The sequence below is a fragment of the Hevea brasiliensis genome, chromosome 14, assembly GCF_030052815.1.
Source record: "Hevea brasiliensis isolate MT/VB/25A 57/8 chromosome 14, ASM3005281v1, whole genome shotgun sequence".
Classification (NCBI taxonomy): Eukaryota; Viridiplantae; Streptophyta; class Magnoliopsida; order Malpighiales; family Euphorbiaceae; genus Hevea; species Hevea brasiliensis.
The window spans coordinates 89588465-89611172 of record NC_079506.1 but is presented as its reverse complement, the minus strand read 5'-3'; the positions used below and the strand labels follow the sequence as shown (position 1 = coordinate 89611172).

The window sequence follows — 22708 nt, the reverse complement described above, 5'->3', positions numbered from 1 at the left end:
AAGTGAGTTGGCAATTGCTTCTTTAGCCCTATCCATGGCTTCATAAATATATCCCATGGCTGATTTTTTTTTTCATTGTCAACCAGACAAAGCACACGAACAAGATGACCAGAAACCTTAAGAGCATAGACAACATGATTCCAAAAGGTAGGACTCAAAACCGTCCTTTCACACTTTATGCCTTTCACCTCTTTAGCCCATTTACTAGTTGTCCAACTTTCTAAAGTAAACATTTTTCTAATATTGGCCTTCTGAAGATAAATTCTTCCCAGTGTTATAAAAGCAGTAGCAAATCTAGTTTTCCCTAGCCTTAGTTATTTTACTCCATTAGTAAACTTTCGCAACATATTTAGAACTCTTGAAGAGCCATATATAAAACCAGTAAGCTCAACAGTTTTGTGGAATGTTTCTTTGAAAACACAGATCTTAAAAATATCCTTTAATATAAAATCTATACAATGGGCTGCAAATAGAGTTCAGTATAGATCAGGGAAATTTGCTTCCAATATTCTCCCTGCCATAAACAAGTAGAAAAATTCACTTCGTTAATAACAAAAATAAAATAATATTTTTTTCAGTCATAGAAAAAATTAAATAGAAATTTTACCTGCTACAACATTATTTAATGCATTATCTGTAACCACTTAAACCATTTTTTCAGGATTAATTTCCATCAATTCTTTCTCAATCAAACTAGCCAACAATGCTGCTATCTTTGATTCATCACTTGCATCAACTGATTTAATAAATATGCTTCCCTTTGAACTATTAACCAAGAAATTAATCAAGGTTCTCCCTTTTCTATCCATCCATCCATCACACATCAATGAACATCCATAATTTTCCCATTCTTCTCTATGAGACTCAAGAAGATAATTTATGGTTTGCACTTCCTTGTTAAGTAACCGAACTCTAACCTCATGAAAATATGGAGGTTTCATTTCCCTCCGATAATTTCCAATTGCTCAAATCATTTCCCCGAAACTATCATAATTCATAGCATTAAAAGTTATTCCCATATCATACCTCCATCATGCTATGGTAACACAAGCACACTCCCTTAACTCTTTCTTGACTGAACTATTTTCATCAACAATAGTTTGCCTCGTATTTTTTCCCATAACAGCCAGTCTAGGGGCTGTTATGAGAAAAATAACAGTCAATAGGTCCTCTACTGCTTTGGGGTGGTAAAACTTTTAGTTTTTTTGAAGCACTAGTACCAGTGCCACTAACATTAATTATTTGCCTTTGTTTTTCACTATCAATTTCTTGCATCAACTCCTCCTCTTCCTCATTTTCATCAAACCCTAATACCTCAACATCATCAAATTTAGGTGGTCTTTCCATATTCATAACTGATTTCTGCTCTCTTTTTTTAGCAATGAATTACTGCATTTGATTTCTTACATCTTCTAGACATTTTGGACACCGAACTACATTTTGGTAGCCTCCAACAAGGTGTTGCTTAATTCTATTAATTGCCCCTTTATAAACTTTCATACAGTACATGCATTGAAGGTTATTGGTATTATTTTCACTAATTTGAATTATATGTGCCCATCCTGGATCCGTCCTTCTACTGCTAGTAGAAGATCCAGTTGTATTACCCTTATCACCCATCTATAATCTAACAAAAAAATTAATCAGAATAAAAAACAAATTAAATAATTAATTAACAAGAATAAAAAGTAAAGTAATCAAATTATACCAATATAAAATAAACAACTAATTAACAAAACAAGAAAAGAAAGTAAAACTAATCAAACTAACAACTAATTAACAAGAATAACAAGTAAAAAGTAAATTAATTACCAACAAATTAACAATGTCTATATAAATTAAACAATTAATTAACAAAAATGAAAAGTAAAATAATCAAATTAATAATAAATTAATAATCCCTATATAAAATAAACAACTAATAAACAAGACAAAAAGCAAAACTAATTAAATTAACAAGAATAACAATTAAAAAGTAAACAAATTACAAACAAATTAACAATACTCATATTAATTAAACAATTAATTAACAATAACAAAAAGTAAAATAATCAAATTAACAATAGAATCATAATTACTATATAAAACAAACAACTAATGAGAACTAATGTCTAATTAACAAAACAAAAAGCAAAATTAATCAAATTAACAAGAATAATAAGTAAAAAGTAACTAATTACCATTAAATTAACAATACCCATATTAAATAATCAACCAATCAACAAGTAAAATAATTAATTTAACAATACCCATGTTAAATAATCAACTAATTAACAAGTAAAATAATTAATTTAATAATATCCATAAAATTTAAATAATTAATTAATAAAAATAAAAAGTAAAATTATTAAATTAATAGCAAATAATTAAATATTTAATAAAACCAAACAAAAAAAAAAAAGAGGAAAATTGTTGTATTGAGTACCGACAACATAACATGGTAAATAGAGGAGGAAGAAGCCAACCAAGGAACCAGGGAGAAGGAGAAGAAGAAGGAGAAGGAAAGGGAACAAAAAAAAAAAGAAAAAGGGAAACTGCTGTGCTGCATGAGCTATTTACGAAGAAAAGAGTAGGAGAGGGAGAAATAACAGAGGAGGAAGAAGAAGACCACAAAAATAAAGGAGGAAGAAGAAGATGAGAGAGAGAGAGAGAGAGAGACGCATCTGGAGTCGACGCAGCACCTGGAATCGAAGCAGGCCCTTTTTTTTTTGTCAACAATAGGTGAGTTTTGTAGGGTTTTATATTTTGGTCTTAAAAAAAAGGGTTTTGCTCTATTGAAAGAGGCAACACCTCTTGGTTGCCTAGAGCCTCGCCTCGTCGGCCTAAGGCATCGACTATAGTAGTGCCAAGAGAGGCGACCCAGTCGAGGCGACAGAGGGGCACCTCGCCTGGGCACTTCCCACGCCTTTGATAACACTGGTTTGAGATGTCAAAATGCTTTTAAAAATAAAAATGTTTTAAAGATTTTTATCCCTAAAAGTTTTTAAGTATTTATTTTGGGCAGAAGGAACTTCAGCAATCGAAGTATGGACTTTCTACAGTTGAAATTTTTTTTATAGTTCAAATATGCATTTGGACAAAACAAACGCTGGCAGTCGAAAACATGGCTTCGGCAGCTGAAAGTCCTTCGACTGTCAAGGGTATAAAAAAGAGTAAGGCCCGTGTTTCTACTCAAAACAGTTGAGTTTTCTCTTCTTTTCTCTCTCTCAATTGCTGGAGCATACAAGAAGCTCTTTGAAGAGATTTCCTTAGGTTTTTCAAGATCTGGATGTGGATTCTTCCACTTAAAAGTTTGGGAGAGTAGATTCAAGTTTTGGGGCTTTGATTTTCTCACCTCCAAACTCCAAGAAAAGAGGTAACATTATTTTCTTTTTGATCTAATAGGTGGATCTAAGAAAGTTGATGAGGGATTAGGTTTCTACAACTTCTATTTTATTTGATATTATGTTAAGATGAGTTTTGGGAAGTTTATGCATATTAGGGTTAGGGTTTTATAATTTTATATTGAAATTACATGTTTTGTTGTTAGATTAGTTATGTTTAAGTATTAAGGGCCTCAAATGGGTAATTCCCCTTATGGATTTGAGGAAATCTTTCTATATGTTATGTTGGGTTTGGGGAAAACAAAAAATTTGAGTGTTTGGTTAATGTATGTGGGTATTAAATATGATTTCAAGTTATTTTAGGCCCTATAGATATGTATATATGTTTGGTTTGAATTTTGGAATTTTGGAGTGAGTTTGGGTGTTGAAGCGAGAAGGATTTTGTAGGTTTTTTACTTATAAATTCTGAAAATTTTCAGGTTCGGCAGCTAAAGCATATTCTCAGAAAATCTGAGAATTCTCCAAGTTCGATAGCTGCAGTGGCTATTACCCAAAATGGACACTCGGTATTTCAAGGTTCAGCAGCTGAAGCCCAAGACTCTGGTAGCCGAACTTGGTTCTACCCATTTTATTTCTCCTTCAATTGCAAGGTTCCAAAACCTAATTTCATGATTCTTAAGGCCTAGAATAAGATGTTTATTATGTGTATAGAGTTTTAGAGTCTTGTATAACTCTCTAGGGTCTAATTTTATAGACCCAAGCCGAAGGCTAGGACAGGCTAAGCTACCCTAAAGCCCCACAGGAGGCCCGTAAGCCTAACTATTCCTCACCAACTCTAAGGCCCATTTGGGCCCAATTCAGAATTCAACCGGACAGTCGTCCCATAAAAAATGGACCATTTACGGGGAGTTTTCTGGACATTAATTAACGACTGCGAAGAAGAAAAAGCGAGTTACTTAGTTTTTTGGGGGACCAAAAAGCAGTGTCGGAAAAATTATAGGATCAAGCTTGAGAGACTCGGAAGGTTAAGGATCCGAGGATAGCTACTGTTCGATATAAGAAGTTGATAGGCTATAAGAGGTGAGTAATTCTAACCTTAATAAATGTAGACTTTTTAATTTTAATTTATGATCATCCTAATGCATTATGTCATATTTATTTAGGATGTATGTATCTAGAATACGAAGATGTTGCATAATTACAAAATTATTGTTGGTGTATTGATAAATAATGGATGACCCACTGACTCCCCCTATGTTTATGACTATGTTATGTTATATATGTTATGGATTTATAAAAATCCCATAGGGAAATCATTATGATGCCCCATCAGAGGAGATCTCTACGATACTCCTGGTACATGACACATGTCATATTTTAAGTGAAAGTCTTGAAAAACTTTTGTATGAGCCGGGCACATTGGATTTAGGTATTTACTGGTGACAAGTCCATTGTGAAATATTTATGATGTGAAAACTCATTTTGATGATGCATTGCATATGTATGAAATGAATGATATAATTAATGTTGGTAGTTTACTCACTGAGCTTATTTAAGCTTACCCCTTTCCCTTAACCCCCAGATGCAGGTTTGCAGGATTAGAAGAGTTCTTTAAAGACAGGTCACCACAAATAGTTGTAGTACTTTTCTTTATGTATGTTGTACAGGTAAACGAACATATAAAATGTGAATGGATAGTACTGTGTTGATAATTTTAGAAATTTGGAGTTAGGTAATATTTAAGTATGCTTGATGTTGTTTTTGGAGTTAGGTAATATTTAAGTATGTTGGATGATGTTTGTGTTTTTATTATCTCTTTCAGGAGTATATATGTTGAACAATTACGCTTTAAAGCTTATGTATGTTAATGTTTAAATTATGAACTACTTTTATGTTAAAGATATTTATGTATGGATGAAAAGACTAAAATGTAATGGTTTATTATACATTTTAGTATTGATAATACAGGTATTAAAGGTATGTTTACAGGTTTTAGACTTGCTACGGGTTCTGACAGCTTTAAGCTGATTCGATCCTTAGCGCTAGTAACAATCTCTAACTTTGGTCGTTACACTTAAAATCATATATATTTCAAGTGATAAATTATCTTCTTATTATATATTTCAAGTAATAAATTATCTTCTTATTATATATTATTTTATTTTATTTTATATATTCTAAATACAAAATTTATTTCATTTAGAATGGATTCTATATTTAATATAAAATATTTTAAGTAAATAAATTCATTTATAAATGAATATTATCATGAAATTCATTTACAAATGAAATAAATTTTATTATCGAATTGAATCAAATAGATTCTTAATAAATTTGAGTTTGTTGATGAAAGTGAGAAAGACAAAAATAAAAGAGAGAAATATAGAAAAAGAAAAAGAAAAGGGACAAAAATATTAATAATAATAAAATTTAAGAACGAGTTATTAATTTAACTCATTTGCTAAAAAGGAAAAAGTAATTTAACCTATTTAAATGATCAAATGGATAAAATGTGATGAGAAAAGCTAATGAAGTGACTGTTTTGCAGAGAAAACAAAATTTTAAAATAAGTTAAAGAGATGAAAGTATTAATAATGTTAAGATTCATATGCCAAACGAGACTTTGAAAATCTATTATAGTTTTGGGAATTTTCTTTTTAGACTAATTATATTGATCTTTTAATTTTTGTGCAAATTTAAATTTAAATTTTTAAAAATTCCTTATTTAATCTCAATTCTTAAAATTAATTATGATGTATTTTAAGATTTTTAAATTTTACTATTTTAAAATAAATACTTGTAGTCATTGAGATTTTTCTAATAAATAAAAAATTTAAAATTATAATTTTTTCACTTTACTTTAGCCGTCGATATTTTAAATTAGATCATACTTTAATTTTTAAAATTTAATTTAATTTTATATTTTATGTTTTAATAAGAGATCAGTTTTTATTATTTACCTAAGACAGTCAGCATTTCACTTAGTTATCTCATATTATTTACATTAATTAATTATCATTTGATATAATTTATATTAAATGATTTTTTTAAAAAAATCCTTTAAATTTCAATTAATTATAAGAATTAAATTTAATTTTTTTTAACAATTACATTTTAAATTATTAATAATAATGTAATTGTATCTTACTGCTCATATTATAATTAGACTATTGCAATAATATTTTAAAAAAATCAGAATACAATTATAAAGTAAAATAAAATTTGAATTTTTTTTTGCCATTTCCCCCTAAATAATAATAATAAAGCGCAAACAGTGCACGTTAGCAAACGCCAAAGAATATCAAAAGCCGAAGAATGGCCCTGGCCCGTGGGTGGAGAAACTGAGGAGAGTTGGCGGACATTACAATGGCTCTCTCTGTCTCTCTAATCCAAACGTGTAGCTAAACTAACCAAAACTACTCTCGCTTATAAGTTCATCTCCTCTTTTCCTCGCACAAAAATCTTTTGTTTCTTCCGGTTATCGCCTCCTCCTCTCCCATGGAGTCCTCTGTTGCTCTCCAATCCTTTCACTGTAATGCTCTTGCTTCCCTCTCTGTCTGTGTTCTGTGTGTAAATTTTGCTGAGATCTGTTATGTTTTGGTGATTTTGATTCCTTCTGCTTCTGCTCCAGGTAAGTTGTACGGCCAGCGCTTGACTGTTTGCCGGAAATTTATTTCTTATCCGGTGAAGCGAAATGTATCCGTCGTCTCGTGTGTAAGGGCGCCTGAAGCTGCTGCTGCAACGGCCAAATCTGATGGTGAGTTAGTTAGTTAGTTTGTTTGTTTTGCTGGTGCTTGTGGTTAGTGAAGCTAGATTTGAGGTTATTAAGCTTTACGGTTGTGTGGATGGAAATGATGAGGTAGTTTCTTCTTCAGCTGGTGCTGTAAAAGGCTCGTTGGAGAAGAGTTCTTCGCGAAGTGCTACTTTTCCTAATGGATTTGAAGTGAGTGCTCGTCTTTTTAGACGTTTTGAAGTCTGCCTGATACTTATATAGAATCTTTTAGTAGTAAATTTTATGTTGTTGCAACTGGAAATTTTTAGCGTTTGCTGGTTTTATGCATAGCAGCATCAATGCAAGTTGTTGAAATTTTATTGACTCCAGAATCTCTGTGTATTGCTGTTGAGTGTTTCTGGCTCTTCATCCTAAAATTATTGTAAATGCCGATTATTTGGCTTTAGCAAGAATTTGAAATTCGCCATTGGATTGGGAATTCCCATTTGTAGTTTGTGAAATGTGTGCTTATCTATTACATAATAGTTTGTTCAGATTGTTAAGGTTATGGTGGACTGAGTCCTGACGACTAAACTTGGGAAAATTAACATATTATCATGTCAACTAATGAATTCCTGTAATGATGACCCAAGAATGCATGATATTAACAATAATTTTACCCTGTTAAGAAACTATGTCCTAGCAAACAAATCAGCGTTCCAAATTTGGACATTTTGATTATCATTATTATCATTTTTATATTTAAATATCAAACTAGAGCAACTAACTTTGAGGTTTCTTAGAAACAGAGAGAACCTGAGGGATGAGGGTGGTGCATGAAATGATTTCTGCAACGACGGTTTGATAGTTTGTCTTGTTTATTATGCTAATAATTTGCTCCCTTTCCTTGAGATTGCTTTGTTTCAACTCTTTATTTTAGTTGTTTGACATTGATTACTGTCATTTCATTTTGATTATTGCTTACTCTGATTTGAAACATATCAACCTTGCTAACTGTTTCCAAATCATCAGGCATTGGTACTAGAGGTCTGTGATGAGACGGAGGTTGCTGAACTGAAACTCAAGGTAAATTTATAATTTTTGTCATGCCATTGTTGTTCTTTTTTTTTGCAAGTCAATTCTTCTTGTTGGCTGATATCATTAAAAAATGCCTAATTATTGAAAGCAAATGGTATAACCAACTTGAAATTAAAAGTAGTAGTGGCAAATACTTGTCTTGATTGCATTGCTGATCCTTGTATTATCACTGCAGATATTTGGCTTTGTAAAGGCATAAAACATTTATTGACTGATTATCTGCTGCTTTGTCATAGGTTGGGGATTTTGAAATGCATTTGCGCCGCAATGTTGGGGCTACAAAAGCTCCCATGTCCAACATTTCACCTACAGAACCACCACCGATCCCAACTAAGCCAATGGATATATCAGCTTCTGTTGCCCCACCATCACCACCCAAAACCTCTACTGAAAAAACCACTCCTTTTACAAATGTCTCATTTGGGAAGTCATCCAAATTAGCTGCCTTAGAGGCGTCTGGAGCTACTGGATATGTTCTAGTTGCTTCTCCGACGGTAGGGGTGATATACTGATGTTAAGGAGAGTGGGAGCAATTTTCATGATATCATTTGTTTTTGAACACTTAATAGAACATTTGTATCACCTCTTTCCAGGTCGGCTCATTCCGAAGAAACAGAACAGTGAAAGGAAAAAGGCAACCTCCCATCTTTAAAGAGGTATTACAATGGCATGCTTATTTCCAGTATAATTTGAGTTTTTTTTGTTTTAAAATTTGTTGATCACCTCAAATAACCACCTTTTTTTAAAAGAAAAAATTCAGTTCATTGTCTGTGTTCAGTTTTTTAAATTTCTATTTATTTCAATTACTTGTATCTGCAGTTAATTATTTGCTTTTATCTTCTAGCACAAAATTATAAGTTGTAATTTGTTGAGGATGAAATTTAAGCTATGTTACTCATTGCAGTTGCCAGGATCATCTGATAATCCATTCTTTCCAGTTTTGCTCAATGCAGGACAGAGCTTAAATTCAAAATTTTGATAATGCAAATGTTGTAGAAATTTATGGCATCATATAAGAACACTATCATGGTTTTATTGGATTGGTTCTAAGTTCTGAAAATTTATAAATTCAATTTACAGGGTGATATAATTAAAGAAGGACAGGTGATAGGATATTTGGATCAATTTGGTACTGAACTTCCTGTAAAGGTAGCCTTTTGTTTTCATGTCTTTACTCCTGGCTTTGCTTCAGTGATAGATGCGCCTTACATGGTGTTTGTTGTGAATTCTGTTTGTGCAGTCAGATGTGGCTGGAGAAGTCTTAAAGCTCCTCTTCAATGATGGAGGTATAATGTCTATCATCTTATTGCTATACGTATGGTTTTTAACATCTTAATCTCTTGAATAATGTGAATAGTGAATTCTACTTTGACACTTAACAAAAGGATGTTGTTTGCATAACCCAACTGAATCCAGTAAACCAAACATGATTCTCATGATACTTTTATCTAACATGTTCCAAGGCAGACTTAGGTCTCTGAACATTGACATCTTTCACAGAAAATAGTGAAGGAACTTTAGATCAAATAAATATGTAATGTGGTATGGGAAAAGAGTTCTATATAGGAATTTTAATTATTATAAAATTGGAAAATTTGAAAAAGTTTTTATTATTTAGGAATTTTATTATTATTAGATCTATTATTTCCTAGTTTATCTTATTCATTATTTCTAGTTTGAGTTGAATTAGGGTTTCTATTCCTAATTTGGTTAGCATTGTAAGCTTTATAAATAGAACTAATTTTCTATTGTTCAATAGCTTTGAACTATGATTATTATTGAGATTAACAAAATTATTGAAAATTAGTTCTCTTTCACAAGGATTGGTCCTTGTTCTTTATTTGGTCTACATCAATATATATATATTGCAATTTGTTTTTGGTAAGAATGAATGAAAAAGTGAAAAGGGCTGGCACCAAATTATGTGGTAAGTTATGTAAGTACTTAAAAAGCTGGAAACTAAAAGAGTGCAAAGGGTCCACCTACGTGCAAATAAACAAAATTTATGATATTTTAATTTAAATTATAGGAATTGATAAATTGACGGTATAATCATTAAGGTTTAAGAGGTTCAATGCATTTCTGGTTGATGCTGAACCTTGTGTTGTGATATTTTATTTAATTGTGAATGAAAGTGTAAAACAGATAGTGGTTTAATTTTCTGGATCTAAGCCTCTTGCTTCGCATTTTCTCTATGCTATGTTGTGCATTTTGCTCGTACAAGGCATTGATATGTTAAAGTTTAAACTCAATAACTCCAATGAATGAACTTTTTTAAAAGAAGGTACTAGGATGGAAAAAGTTTATTACTTACATTGGCTTTCTAATTACCAAATGCCTTTTGGTATGATGTAGCAACAGTTATTTTCAAATTCCTTGGGTTCTTAGATGTTAATTTTTGCCTAATAGCTAAGATTTAGGTCCTTCAATGATAGCTGAGAGAAAAGGTGGCCTTATCCAACAGACTTGCTTTTCTGATAAGTTGCATTATATTGCATTCACAGTTAAGTTGTTAAGGGTATGAAAAGTTAGGAGCTATAACAATGCATTGATGCTGATGAAATGTATAGTTTGTGAAAGTTTATGAACTGATAATTTCTACCCTTTAAATGTGATGACAGATGCTGTTGGTTATGGAGACCCTCTTATTGCTGTCTTGCCATCGTTTCATGGCATCAACACGTGAGCTTTCTGTCCTGTCTCCAGATCTTGACTCTGTTCTTGGAAAGATCTGAAGTAATGCAGATTGTTTTCCCTATAGTTCTTTCCATCATCTACTCACTGATTGTGCAATTGGAAGACATACATTTTGTGGTGATTGCTACTTTGGCTTTGTTTGTTAGTTTTATTGACTATATCCGGAAAAATAATTGTTTAAACATTGTAGTTTGGGGAAAGTTTGATATTTGTACTAGATATTTTTTTTGTATACTAGTGAAGCTATAGATATCTGTTCCTTGTTGAGGCAAATTGTATTTCTGAAAAACCGTTAGTGTTCGTTGAAATGAACATTTGGGTCATTTCTGACGATTCAATTTATGCATTTTTTTTTTCCTAATTTTTACCTTTATGATTTTCATTATTGTCATCAATTCCGTGCCAATACAATGCCCAAAGCCATCATCTTTTGGTGATAGTTATTGCCTCACCATTGTATGAACATGCATGTTAAGATATCAAATTAGAAGGAAGGGAAACCGTACAAATTAACATCTTAGAACGAATGCAGCTCTTCCTCGTGGGCGAGGTATTCGGGAGATTTCTTACCCTCAGCAGGTTAAGAGTTGATCATGCAGGATTTGGAGGGTGTTCCTCAAGTTGAAAGATAGTTTCTTTAGGTCTAAAACCCTCTTTCATGGAAAGTTTTTGTAACTTGTGCACGGAACATCTCACGTTTCAGCTTAAAGCCGTGCAATCTTACTCTTGCTTTCCAGGTCACATATGTTTCTTGCATCCAGATGCTCTTTTATATTTTAAAAAATTAAGGTCCTCTTTTATATATATTTTTTTAAAAATAGATATCCTGTTTAGGTGGGACTTATGGTGATACGGGCTTTCATTATTTTTGAGATCAGCCTATGGACATTTCCTTCCTAGTGTTTGACACTATAGAGGCTTCTTGCATCCAAGATGTTCCTTTCGAGCTTTATACCTCCATTTATTGCAATTAAAATAAAAATAAAAAAGGAAAAAAAAAAGGATATCGATTTTAAATTTGGATTAATTGGATAAGGTTTAGCAATTCAAGTGGCACACTCTTGTTTGGCTATTATAACATGAAGCCTTAATCTACTTTATATTATTTAATTTGGAGTTTTCATTATTAACACCATTTCTTAATATGTAGTAAGTCTGATTAGTATATATCATAATTAAATTAACACAAGAAATCTAAGATTTATGTGATGGGAACACATAACAAAATGGGTAAAACAAGAGGCATATATGTGATGAACATAAGAGAGCACTATATGAATGTACAAAACAATAATGTATATATATTTAATTTTTATCCTATATTAAAAAAAATAATAATTCAAGTTGAACCTCAAATTCAAAATTTTAAAGTTAGAAGTTGTAGTAATATGTTATGAAGTTTTAATTTATTTTGTATTATTTTAATGTGAAGTATCATCATTAATTACCTTTTGTTATATATAATAACAGAATATCACCAAATCAAATTTAAAAAAAAAATAATTTCTCAAGAATTTCCATGATCAGAAAAATTATTAAGATGGGAGACCAAAATAATTATAATAGGAGGATAAATAACATGGAAATGAATTTAACCAAAAGGTTGACATTCATCATCAAAAAATAATAAAATATTCATCTTTATTATTCTAGAACAGAAATTGAAGAACATCAAGAGGTAATTAATTACCTTGCGGAAACTACAAAGTTGATGATGATATGTGGGAAACTTAATCATATACCTAATTAAGCTATGGTAAGATGAAGAATTTCTCTGAATTCCAATCTCCTGGTTTCACTATGAAATGTTATATAGTTATTAGGCCAATATGTTAACCAAATAAACCCTTTAATCTCCCACTCCATTGTCTTCCCCATGGAACTTTTGTCAACCTTCCATCTTATACCATTTCCATACTCATCCTTTGCAAACACCACCCCACCTTGCCTATTGAAAGGTCTATGAGCATTTGAATATCTGTGTTTGAACCAAGCTTTAGGGTTGATCAAAGCCATCTTTGAAGGTTTTGAGGAGGATACTTCTCGTCCATCCATGCTATCATGAAGAAACCAATTCAATATTGAGCTATACCCATGAACTGATTCCTCAAATTTCCAAGGTTTCAAGCTTGTAGATATTGTCTCTCCAACTGCAAGCTTAAGCCCCAAGAAAGAATTAGGAGGGTCAAATGAAGTTTCAATGCTTTTTCCTACTTCAATCTCTGTCGTTGGATTATCTGAAGATTTGCTTACTGAAACACTTATTATGTTGGTTTGGAGAATTGGTGTTAGATGTAAAGATATTCTTGAAGGAAAATGCTTCTCTTCAATACCAACTCCTTGTTCTTTCATGAGAGTATCATTCACCAGTCGGACAATATCACATCTGCATGATCAGTTTCATCAATGGAAACTCAAAACATTGCAATTTCATATATAATTCAGTTTGAATAATGAGACGCAAGATGTGCATACCTTATATTATCTATAACTACAATCACATCAACCCACTCCTCTTGAATGATGACTTTGTAATTGAACTGGATTACACCTTCAAGTTGATGGTGTTTAAGGGAAAAAAGCAGTCTCTCATCAGCTGAAGAGTTGCTTGAACTTTCAATATCCATGGAGATGATAGGACAATATAACTGAACTTTCCATAGTTCGAAAGTTGAAAGTGAGTAAGAAAAGAGTGGTGATGGTGTCTTCAAAGTTGTATTAGTAGCTTGGAGCTCTGGAATCCAGTTGGTAATTGCAAGATTTACTGAACGCATCCATTGCTCTTCAAGATTGGATCCTATGGTTTTCATAAACAATTTCAATGCTTCTCTTAGCTGAGAATTAGTAAGTTGAGTCTTGAGATTATCAAGCCATTTGGACCTGAGATCAGCAGGAGCTTCATAGATGCAAATGAGAAATGAAAGTGTGAAAAATACAAGATTGAAGATGTCCATAATGTTGGAAACAGAATCCAATAACTTTGGAACTTGGATGGAGGATTTACACTTGTTTGAACAATAACTGAGAACATCTTCAACCAGGTTGATTAGAAGACTAGAAACTGTTTCATTATCTAATAATTTGAAGGATTTACGGTTGGTATTAATGGGCTTTGAGGTCCAAAGAGAGATGGGAAGATTGAAATATGCAACTATAGAGAAGGAAATAGTAGGAGAGAAAGGGTTCTTGATCACGGAAAGATTAAGGGATGGTTGAGATGAAGCAGAAGAACATATGCATATGGACATGGAATTTTCTTTCCATTGAGAAACTGGTGGAAGTTTCTGAACCCAAGAAAATATATCAGGATAGTAACAAGAAGCCATTAAAGCAAGCTAATCAAGATAAGCTCTATGTAATGCTTCTCTTCAAAGACTAAAGGGAAAATCTTCATATTTAAAGACTTCTTGATGATTATTCTAGTGCCAAACACTAGCTTGGTTGGTACCTAAGAAAATCTAGGTGGGGTCTTGGATTCAACACCATTCAACAGTCCTTGAATTATAAAAGCAAAAAATAAAAAAAAATAAAAAAGTTGAGATTTAGTAGGGAAGAAGGAAATGTCAAAAGTGAAGCAAACATAGGTTAGCCATTGATCTACTTTAGCATCAAAATCTTTTGACATTTGTGCAAATTTATTCCATACAATTATTGTATAAACAATAAACATAATATAATCATTAATTATAGTGAAATATAATTTGTTATAATTAATTATTTGAATAAAATTATTATAAATACAAAAATTATATTTAATAATTTTCTCAATTTTAATAGTTACCACTAGCTAGTGCACATGGGTTCCAAGCAAATACATAACAATGAAAAATTTTAAAACAATTTTGTGGTTAATAAATAGTATCAGAAAGTGAAAAAAAAAATTATTGAATACTGCAAAACTCAAGGAATATAGCCAATTAAGCAAAGCATGGGATGGGATGGGATGGGAATAGATTCCATTAGGAGCTTTTTTGAAAAGAGATGCAAAGATTTTAGGCCAATTTATCCTTATCTAAAAGCCTGGTCCAAAAAGGCTACATGCAGTTTGGTAAAGATCAAACATAAACATGGAAGAATTTTATATATTATATGCTATATTTAGGTTTCCAATTTACTTTTTTTAAAAAAATAAATATTATTGTAAATATTACTTAAAAAAGTCTACTAAAAAAAGTCTATTTAGAATTATGGTTTCAATTGGTTTTTTGAAAAATATTACTTGAGATGTTGTTAGAAAAAAAATATTAAAAAAAGCAATTAAAAAAATATATTTAATTATTTTAAAAATTTTATAATTAAAAAATATTAATTTTAATTTAAATTAATTTTTAATACCCATTTTCTCAGTAGTAATATCAAGCAAATCTCTCTTATTATTTTGGAGTTTTTATTATTAGAAAAAGGACAAACGTCAAATTTAACTCAAAAATAATTTTTAATGACATCTAATTACTAATATATTTAAGATAATATTTTTTTTAACAACATCTCCATTAATAATGTAAAATGAATCTTTAATTGTCATTTTATATTACTACTTAATTTTTTTTAATATTAAACTAATTATAGTGACATTCTTATTTAAGTGTAAAAAAGCTAAATTAGGTGATAATTTTCCAACTCTTTCAGATAAATGAATGTGCATAGCTTAGCTTGTGGAAGTGGTAAGAATTTTGATTAAAAAAAATACATTTATGATATGATAAAATTAGCTAAGAATATAATAAATAAATCTATATTCAACAAAAACAAAGCGTGAAGTAACCACAAAACATATACATATATATATATATATGCTGCCTACTCTTTGAATAGAATCAAAATGCTTTAGAACTCTCATCTCTTGCCTAAAATTCTTAATTAGGTAAAAGAATTTATTTGCAAGGAAATTATACTAAGTTAAGCAATTAAATAAAAAAAAATGAATTGCAATTGTAACTTTAAAATTAAAAGAAATTTTGAGAAAGTCTGCCTCTTCATTAGCTAGCCAACCTTGATAGAGAAAGCATCTGATGATGTATATATATATATATATATATATATATATATATATATATATATATATATATCTTTGATATTAAGGAATAGCATGAGAGAGAAGATAGCAATCAAAGAAGAAATAAGCGTCGGTGCAGTTGTAAAGTTTATTGCGTTTTTAAGGGAAGAATTCAAGTTCAATTATAGGAGAAGACGTTTGTGGGGGTGACAGCATGAACTCTAAGAAGAAACAAGTTTTATATGGCTGGATCAATCGAAATAAACATGAAACTGATGGATGGAAGATATTGCACTTTCTGTTTAATCAATGACAATGACGTTTTTCTTCTTCAAAAGCATTTATTTTGGTAAATTCTTTTATGAATTTTGTAAGATTGAAAAACAAAAATCGTGATTATTGAATTGAGCAAAGTTGTTGTCACGACCCAACCTATGGGCCGGACTGACACTAGGATCTGAGCCAGCTTAAAGGCCCTGAGGCCTGTAATAAGCCTAACTATTTCTCAACCCAACTCTAAGGCCCATTTGGGCCCAATTTCAAGAATTCAACCGGATAGAGTCCGGCCATAAAATGGATCTTTTAACTGAGAGTTTTTAACTCACCCGACCTGTAAACACAATATATATTCAATTGAGGAGCTCAGCTCACCCTCCACATACTCATGATAACATAAAGTCAAATGGGAGCTCAGCTCCCTCATCCAGTCCAACATACATGCATATAATAAGTTTATAGGTCTAACATGGCAAATTATATTACAGACCCATATCAAATAAATATTTCTAACACATGCGGAAATTCTAGGAGTTAACAGAATTATACAAATATTGCAGACATTAATAGACGACCTGCGAAGAAGAAAAGTAGGTTAACTACAACAATAATCCTCCTGTAGCCTGGAAAAATAATAAACAGGAGTGAGCGTTCTAAAGCTAATGCACCCTGTGGAGTGAAATACAACAACATCAATATTTTCATATCATAAAAGCAAAAAGGCAATTTGGAGCACTCACACACCCAACATTGTCAAATAATACATATATGGGAGCTGATCCCCTATACAGCCTCTTAATCCAACCTCTGTCAGCGAAGAACTCAAGCCGAACTTTCGCTTAATAAACTAATACGGGTTCCCAGAGAAGAACTCAAGCCGTGTCTACCTCGAAGGACCGGGTCCCAGCGAAGATCTCAAGCCGTGTCTACCCGTTCTGTCCATATCCAATACTATACCACACGCACGCCAACGCACACACACTGCTTCAAATTACCACAAACAACATCCATGGCACTTTAACAGTTGTGAATGCAACATAAAACGTGCCTAGAGTTTAACTACATAGATACATACACATAGGTAATGCATGGGCATGCTTGAACATATAATAATATCGAAATTACAATTAAAATTAATATTTTACTCACAGACTCAACCGAAGTTACTGTGGCGGCTGGACGAAGGAGGAAGGCTGTCCCGACTCAACTGAAAATTTTATTATAATTATTTAATACAATTGACTCAATACAAACCAAGAAAAGACCAAATATGTCCTGAGTCGTGCCGAAAATCTGGTAGAGTCTCCCCTATACCTAGGATCTACCCAACCTGCAAAAGGGTTTAAAACGCACTTCTATATCCACAAACCATACACCCACAACTCAATCACATCACACAGCTCCTCCTGGCCCATCCAAACAGTCATCAATCACAACATGTAAAATTACAGTTTAGTCCTTATAATTGACCATTTTTGCAAAAACTACCCAAATAAGCTCTAAAAATTCTAGAACTTTGCCCCGCGGTCCTTAGCAATATTACTAAGCTAATACAAAAAGAATCATAATTTTCTAAGCTACTACGAATATTTTATAGATTTTTAATCCCATTCAAGCACTAGAAAATTAAGAAAAAGTAAGGTTCGGATTTACCTATGCCGATTCCTATCTCGGGAATGCACTCGGGACGTCTGATAACTGTGGGGTAGCTAAAATCTCGACCCAAGTTCAAGACTTTTTCGGTAACCTGTCTGTCTGACCGGAAATTTACAGATCCGGACAACCGTGGAATTTCCGCGAATTGAAGGTACCTACACGAAGCCCACAACATGGGGGTTAGTATATAATTTTTACGGAATTTTCTAAGCTCATTTAGTGCTCGGAAAAACATTACGAAGTTTATTGGGACCCACCGAAAAATGGTGTCGGAAAATTTTGAAATTTATATTGCCGCAAAGCTCTCAACGAGTGGAGCGCTCTGGTACTCTCAGTTTTCTCGTGGGGTTCACGGTTTGGGAGAAATTTAGCCCAAAAATTGAAATGGGCTAAAACTTTCCGGACAAAAATTGGGCAAACCGCTCGATAGATTTTAGTGTTCTTAGTGTCTATGAAAAGCTCTCGAGGTGTAGATGGTGTTTGACACAAGACTCAGCCCAATTGGTGACCGGATCGGCCGGATTTCGGCTGGAAAGCCGAAACAGTGTGCTGCGCGTTGCGTCTCTCTCACCCTCGTTTTCGGCCACTTGGAAGGCCGACCAGTGGTGGAGGAAGGCTGGAGCGGTGCGCCTGTGAGGTGGGGAGGGCTTGGTGGTGGCGGCGCTGCGTGGGGAGGAGGGAGGAGAGAGAAAACGGGAGAGAGAGGAAGAGAGGTCGGGGACGCGCGCGGAAGAAGAAGAAAAGGAGCTGGCCGGTTCGATTCGATCGGTCCGATCCTGTCTGATTCGATTCTGCCGATCCGATTCAAGATACAAAATTTTGAATTTTTACTCTGCCTTGAGACCAAAAACGAGGCTCAAAAATTTCGAAAAAATTCTAGAAAATTCAGAAAAATTCGTAGAGTCCAAATATATTTTTAGTTTTGCCATGTGGTCTTTAAATTAATTTTAAAAATCATCAAAGTTTTATATTTTCGAAAAATCAAACCCGATTTCTAAAACCAGAAAAATCTCAAATAATTTTTCAAAATTTAAATAAAATAAAATATTAATATTTACCCATAAAATAATAAATTTAAAAATTAGGGGTGTTACAGTTGTATTGATTAGTAAGAAAAGGAACATATTTTGGCTTTCAGATTTAGTGTGTTTTTGCTAAATTTCTAGCTGACATATAAAAAAAAAAATGCTGAGATACTGATGATCGTTGCAGGATTAATCTTGGTTATCATCACTGCTGTAAAAACAGACACTGCAATTTTGCTAAGAACAGCAAAAAAATTGCTTGGATTATAAGCATTTGAAGCCTCCATTTACCTCTTATATTTATTCAATTTAATTTTCAGTTTCATTGAACACTAGAAAATTAATGCAGTTTCTTCAGGAAGATAAAATATCCATGATTTTCCAAGGCTTATCAGTAACAATCTTTTCTTCTATTGCTGATGTCATGGATGAACACAACTTGTTAACTACTGAATTAGGCCGACTTGCTAGAGTTCTGCCATGCTTGCCTAGTCAATTGCTACATGCGATGGTGTTTTCGCAACCTGCATTGTAAGGCCAACAATACAAGAAGTTAAAGTAGCCATGGCAGGAGATCAAAATCTAATAAGCCAAATCATATCATACTTGTCTTTTTAAATTACTCAGAAAACTCTCATGGTCCTGTCTCAATACAACCATTCACGATGGCTGCTCCATTCAAGACCATGCACAACATTGTTTGCAACTTTGCAGAGGACAAAAGGGTTTCTTTCATCATTGTTCCTTTCATAGGAAATCGACAAGCTAATAATGGTGCAGCTAGTAGTGAGGGATTTTAGTGCTCAGCTTCAAGTAAATGCACACCTTGCACTGTTGGGATCTTAGTAGATCGTGAAGCCTTGAAACTTTGCAATTAGAATGTCTGAAAATCCAGATGGAGCATTACCATGTTGAGAATTAACTCGAAAATGATAAAAAGAGATGCTAATGAAGCTGAGAATCGATTAGATGACTAACTAATTGTGGAAACCCATATATATTTATTATTATTTTATTTTAATTAGCTAACAACAATTTAATATATTTATAAAAAAAAATATACATTATTTTATTGGATGACCTGCTTATTTATTTTTAGATATATATATATATATATTATTTTAAAATTAAATATATATCTGCAATCTGAACAACCCAGTTCAATAATAATTATCCCATTCTACATAAAATAGAACTCTTGAAATATATATATACCCTAATAATCTCTTCTTTTTCTAATACTCTCAACGGGTATTTTCATTATCTTTTAATTATTATTATATATATATATATATATATATACGATTTATAATCTGATATGCGCAGAGAATTCCTAAATTTTTATTTCTCTATTCATCACATTCGATTCTGTTTTCAAGGTAAAAATTCTCATTCTTTGTTCAATAATTGGTGAATTTGATTTTATTTTCTTTCCTTGATTTGTTACGACTACTCTAAAAATTTATTTTCTCTTTGACTATTGGTATTGAATTGAGTTGATCATGATTAATAGTAACCTTAAATTTAGATTATATATATATATATATAAGTTATTTTATTTTATTATTATTTGATATTTTTCTTTAATATTTTGAGTGTGTAGGAGATTTGAATATTCAATCAGTCAGTTGAAATTGTCTCTCTTCCATTGAAAATAACTATTGTCTTGAAGGTTCCAGGTGAGTGGTAATTATAGTACATGGCACCGTTTTAGTCCCTTTTAAAATTTCTTAGCATTAAGTTTGTTATTAAATGAAATTTTAAATCAATATTTTAACAATTATTTTACATGTGATTTTCTGGAGTTTTATTTTATTATTGAATTTTATTTCGATTTTGATTAAATAATTAATTTTGTCAACTATCTCTGCATTAGAGCCATTAGGATTCCGGGAACAGGCCTTTAATATATTTATATTGATTGATATTTGACTATAAAATTTACCGATGTGTTACACTGAATTGATTTGAGATTGATTTGATATTATTGACTCTCTGAAATTATTGAAATAAACTATTGGAATTGCACTATCAGTTATTATTTGCTATTTGAAATTTTTTTATTGATTTTGATTTATTTGTACAAATTGATTTTTTTGTTTTGAATGGGTACCTGTGCCCAGTATCTGTTTCTGTTATCTGGCCGCACCGTGTGGACTATCATGGTATTAGGTTGCATTGTCGAGTCATGCATCATTGTAGTTTATGGTTTGCATTAGTATCATATGCATTGATATCTGTGAAGGAGGAAGTAGGTATCTAATATCTGGTAGCGCGCTTACCATTTGGCCTTTGGTGATGTGGGGTATCATCACCCTGGTGCACCATACCATAAAATTTTTATTGAATGAATTTCTTTTATTTATATGTTTTATGAAATTATTTTATTAATGATTTTGATAGCATGAGCATGATTTTATTGGGTAGAAAATTTATTGCGAAATTAATCAATCGTCTGCCTGTTCCTGTTTCGTTGTGTGCTATAATTATCATTCACTGAGTATTAGCTCAAACCACATTTTCTCTGTCTGTTATCTGTTTCAAATCAGTAGAATTCTGCAGCTGATCCAAATATTTAGTCCATTTTCTGGAGACGGACAATCTTTAATTTATTCTCATAGTATGCCCGAATTCATGTTTCTTCGGGCTAATAATTAGTTTAGTTTATTAAATAGTTTAAGTTTTTATTTGAAATCTGTAGAGACTCCGCAGTTTACTTATGGGATATTTATGATGTTTATTCAGTATTTTATTTATTTGGATTTTGTCTATTTTTGGGATTAGTAAGTGACAATATATTTATTCAAGATACTCTGATAAGGCTTGCATGATTTAAGAATACTTAAATTATGCACCGGTCACGGCTCAGAATTTTGGGTTGTGATAAAGTTGGTATCAGAGCACTCCGTGTGGCCTCTTGGGCGATGGTGGGGCAAACCTCAGCGAGGAAGCTGAGTCCCAAAAGGGGGGGGGGGAGAAGAGAGAAAGGTCTCTTAGGCAAATCCCACATCGGCAAAGTACGGGAGAGATCCTGGACTTAAATTGGGTGGTCTTGGAACACTGGTTAGCGCGCTTTTAGGTGTAAAAGCCCCAAGGGACAAATCCGTGAGGCCTAGTATGGGCTGGGCCAAAGCGGACAATACTAGCCAGTGGGCCGGCCCGTTACAATTGGCATCAGAGCTCGGTTGAGGTCTAGCAAACTTGTGGAGCATAGGATCCTTAACGTCTTTTCAGTTTATCATTGCTTTAGATATCTGCGTCCTTCATACTTTTTCACCTGTTTTAATTTGGCTCACATTTTCAGATTTAATACTTGTTTATTAAAATGAATAGGTGCCTGAGTCTGTTAAACGTAAGAGGAGAGCTAGGGCCAAGGGTCTTAATGGTGCAAACCTTGATCCAACAAGGGAGGTACCACCTCAAACTATTAATTAGACATTTGAACAGACGCCTATGGCTAAGACTGGGGCACAACCATTCCTTTGTTTCTCCATACTTTTCCATGATATTTAGTACACCACCTACTTTGTTAGAGTATCCTTTATCTGTATCAACACCTATGAGGAACGCAATAGATACTGATATAGTGTATAGGGAATGTATAGTTCACATTGGAGATAATTAGCTACAGATCTTATTTCTTTGGATATGTTTGAGTTTGATGTGATTTTAGGCATGGATTGGTTAGCCACTTATCACGTTTCATTGAATTATTATAATAAAGTTATACTCTTTAAAATTCCTGGGGAGATAGAATTTCAATTCCAGGGAGATCGCAGTATAGCCTCTAGTAATCTTATCTCAGTAGTGAGTGCTAGACGATTATTGCGAAGAGGTATAAGGGGAATCTAGCTTATGTTAGAGATGTTCAGCTAGAAGGTGCAGATTTGGAGAATGTTGCAGTGGTTAAGGAGTTTCCTAATGT

At 32.5% G+C, this 22708-nt stretch overlaps 2 protein-coding genes across 3 annotated transcripts; one reads left to right on the top strand and one right to left on the bottom strand.

The window, feature by feature from the left end:
* The first annotated feature begins 6622 nt into the window (after window positions 1–6622).
* LOC110670799 (uncharacterized) lies at window positions 6623–11161 on the top strand. Of its 2 annotated transcripts, none has more exons than XM_021833021.2 (9): window positions 6623–6855; window positions 6955–7080; window positions 7187–7266; window positions 8068–8121; window positions 8370–8627; window positions 8727–8789; window positions 9214–9282; window positions 9374–9419; window positions 10755–11161. In XM_021833021.2, the coding sequence occupies exons 1-9, from the start codon at window positions 6822–6824 to the stop codon at window positions 10817–10819; spliced, it is 795 nt and encodes a 264-aa protein (XP_021688713.2). In that variant the 5' UTR covers window positions 6623–6821; the 3' UTR covers window positions 10820–11161. The 2 variants fall into 2 exon arrangements, with proteins under 2 accessions (XP_021688713.2, XP_021688714.2); XM_021833022.2 differs by having other exon boundaries at window positions 6624–6855; window positions 7199–7266.
* A 1293-nt stretch (window positions 11162–12454) lies between these two features.
* Window positions 12455–14420, bottom strand: LOC110670798 (uncharacterized). Its single transcript, XM_021833020.2, has 2 exons — window positions 13306–14420; window positions 12455–13216 (listed from the first exon to the last, which is right to left on the bottom strand). The coding sequence occupies exons 1-2, from the start codon at window positions 14154–14156 to the stop codon at window positions 12577–12579; spliced, it is 1491 nt and encodes a 496-aa protein (XP_021688712.2). The 5' UTR covers window positions 14157–14420; the 3' UTR covers window positions 12455–12576.
* Between the last annotated feature and the right edge of the window lie 8288 nt (window positions 14421–22708).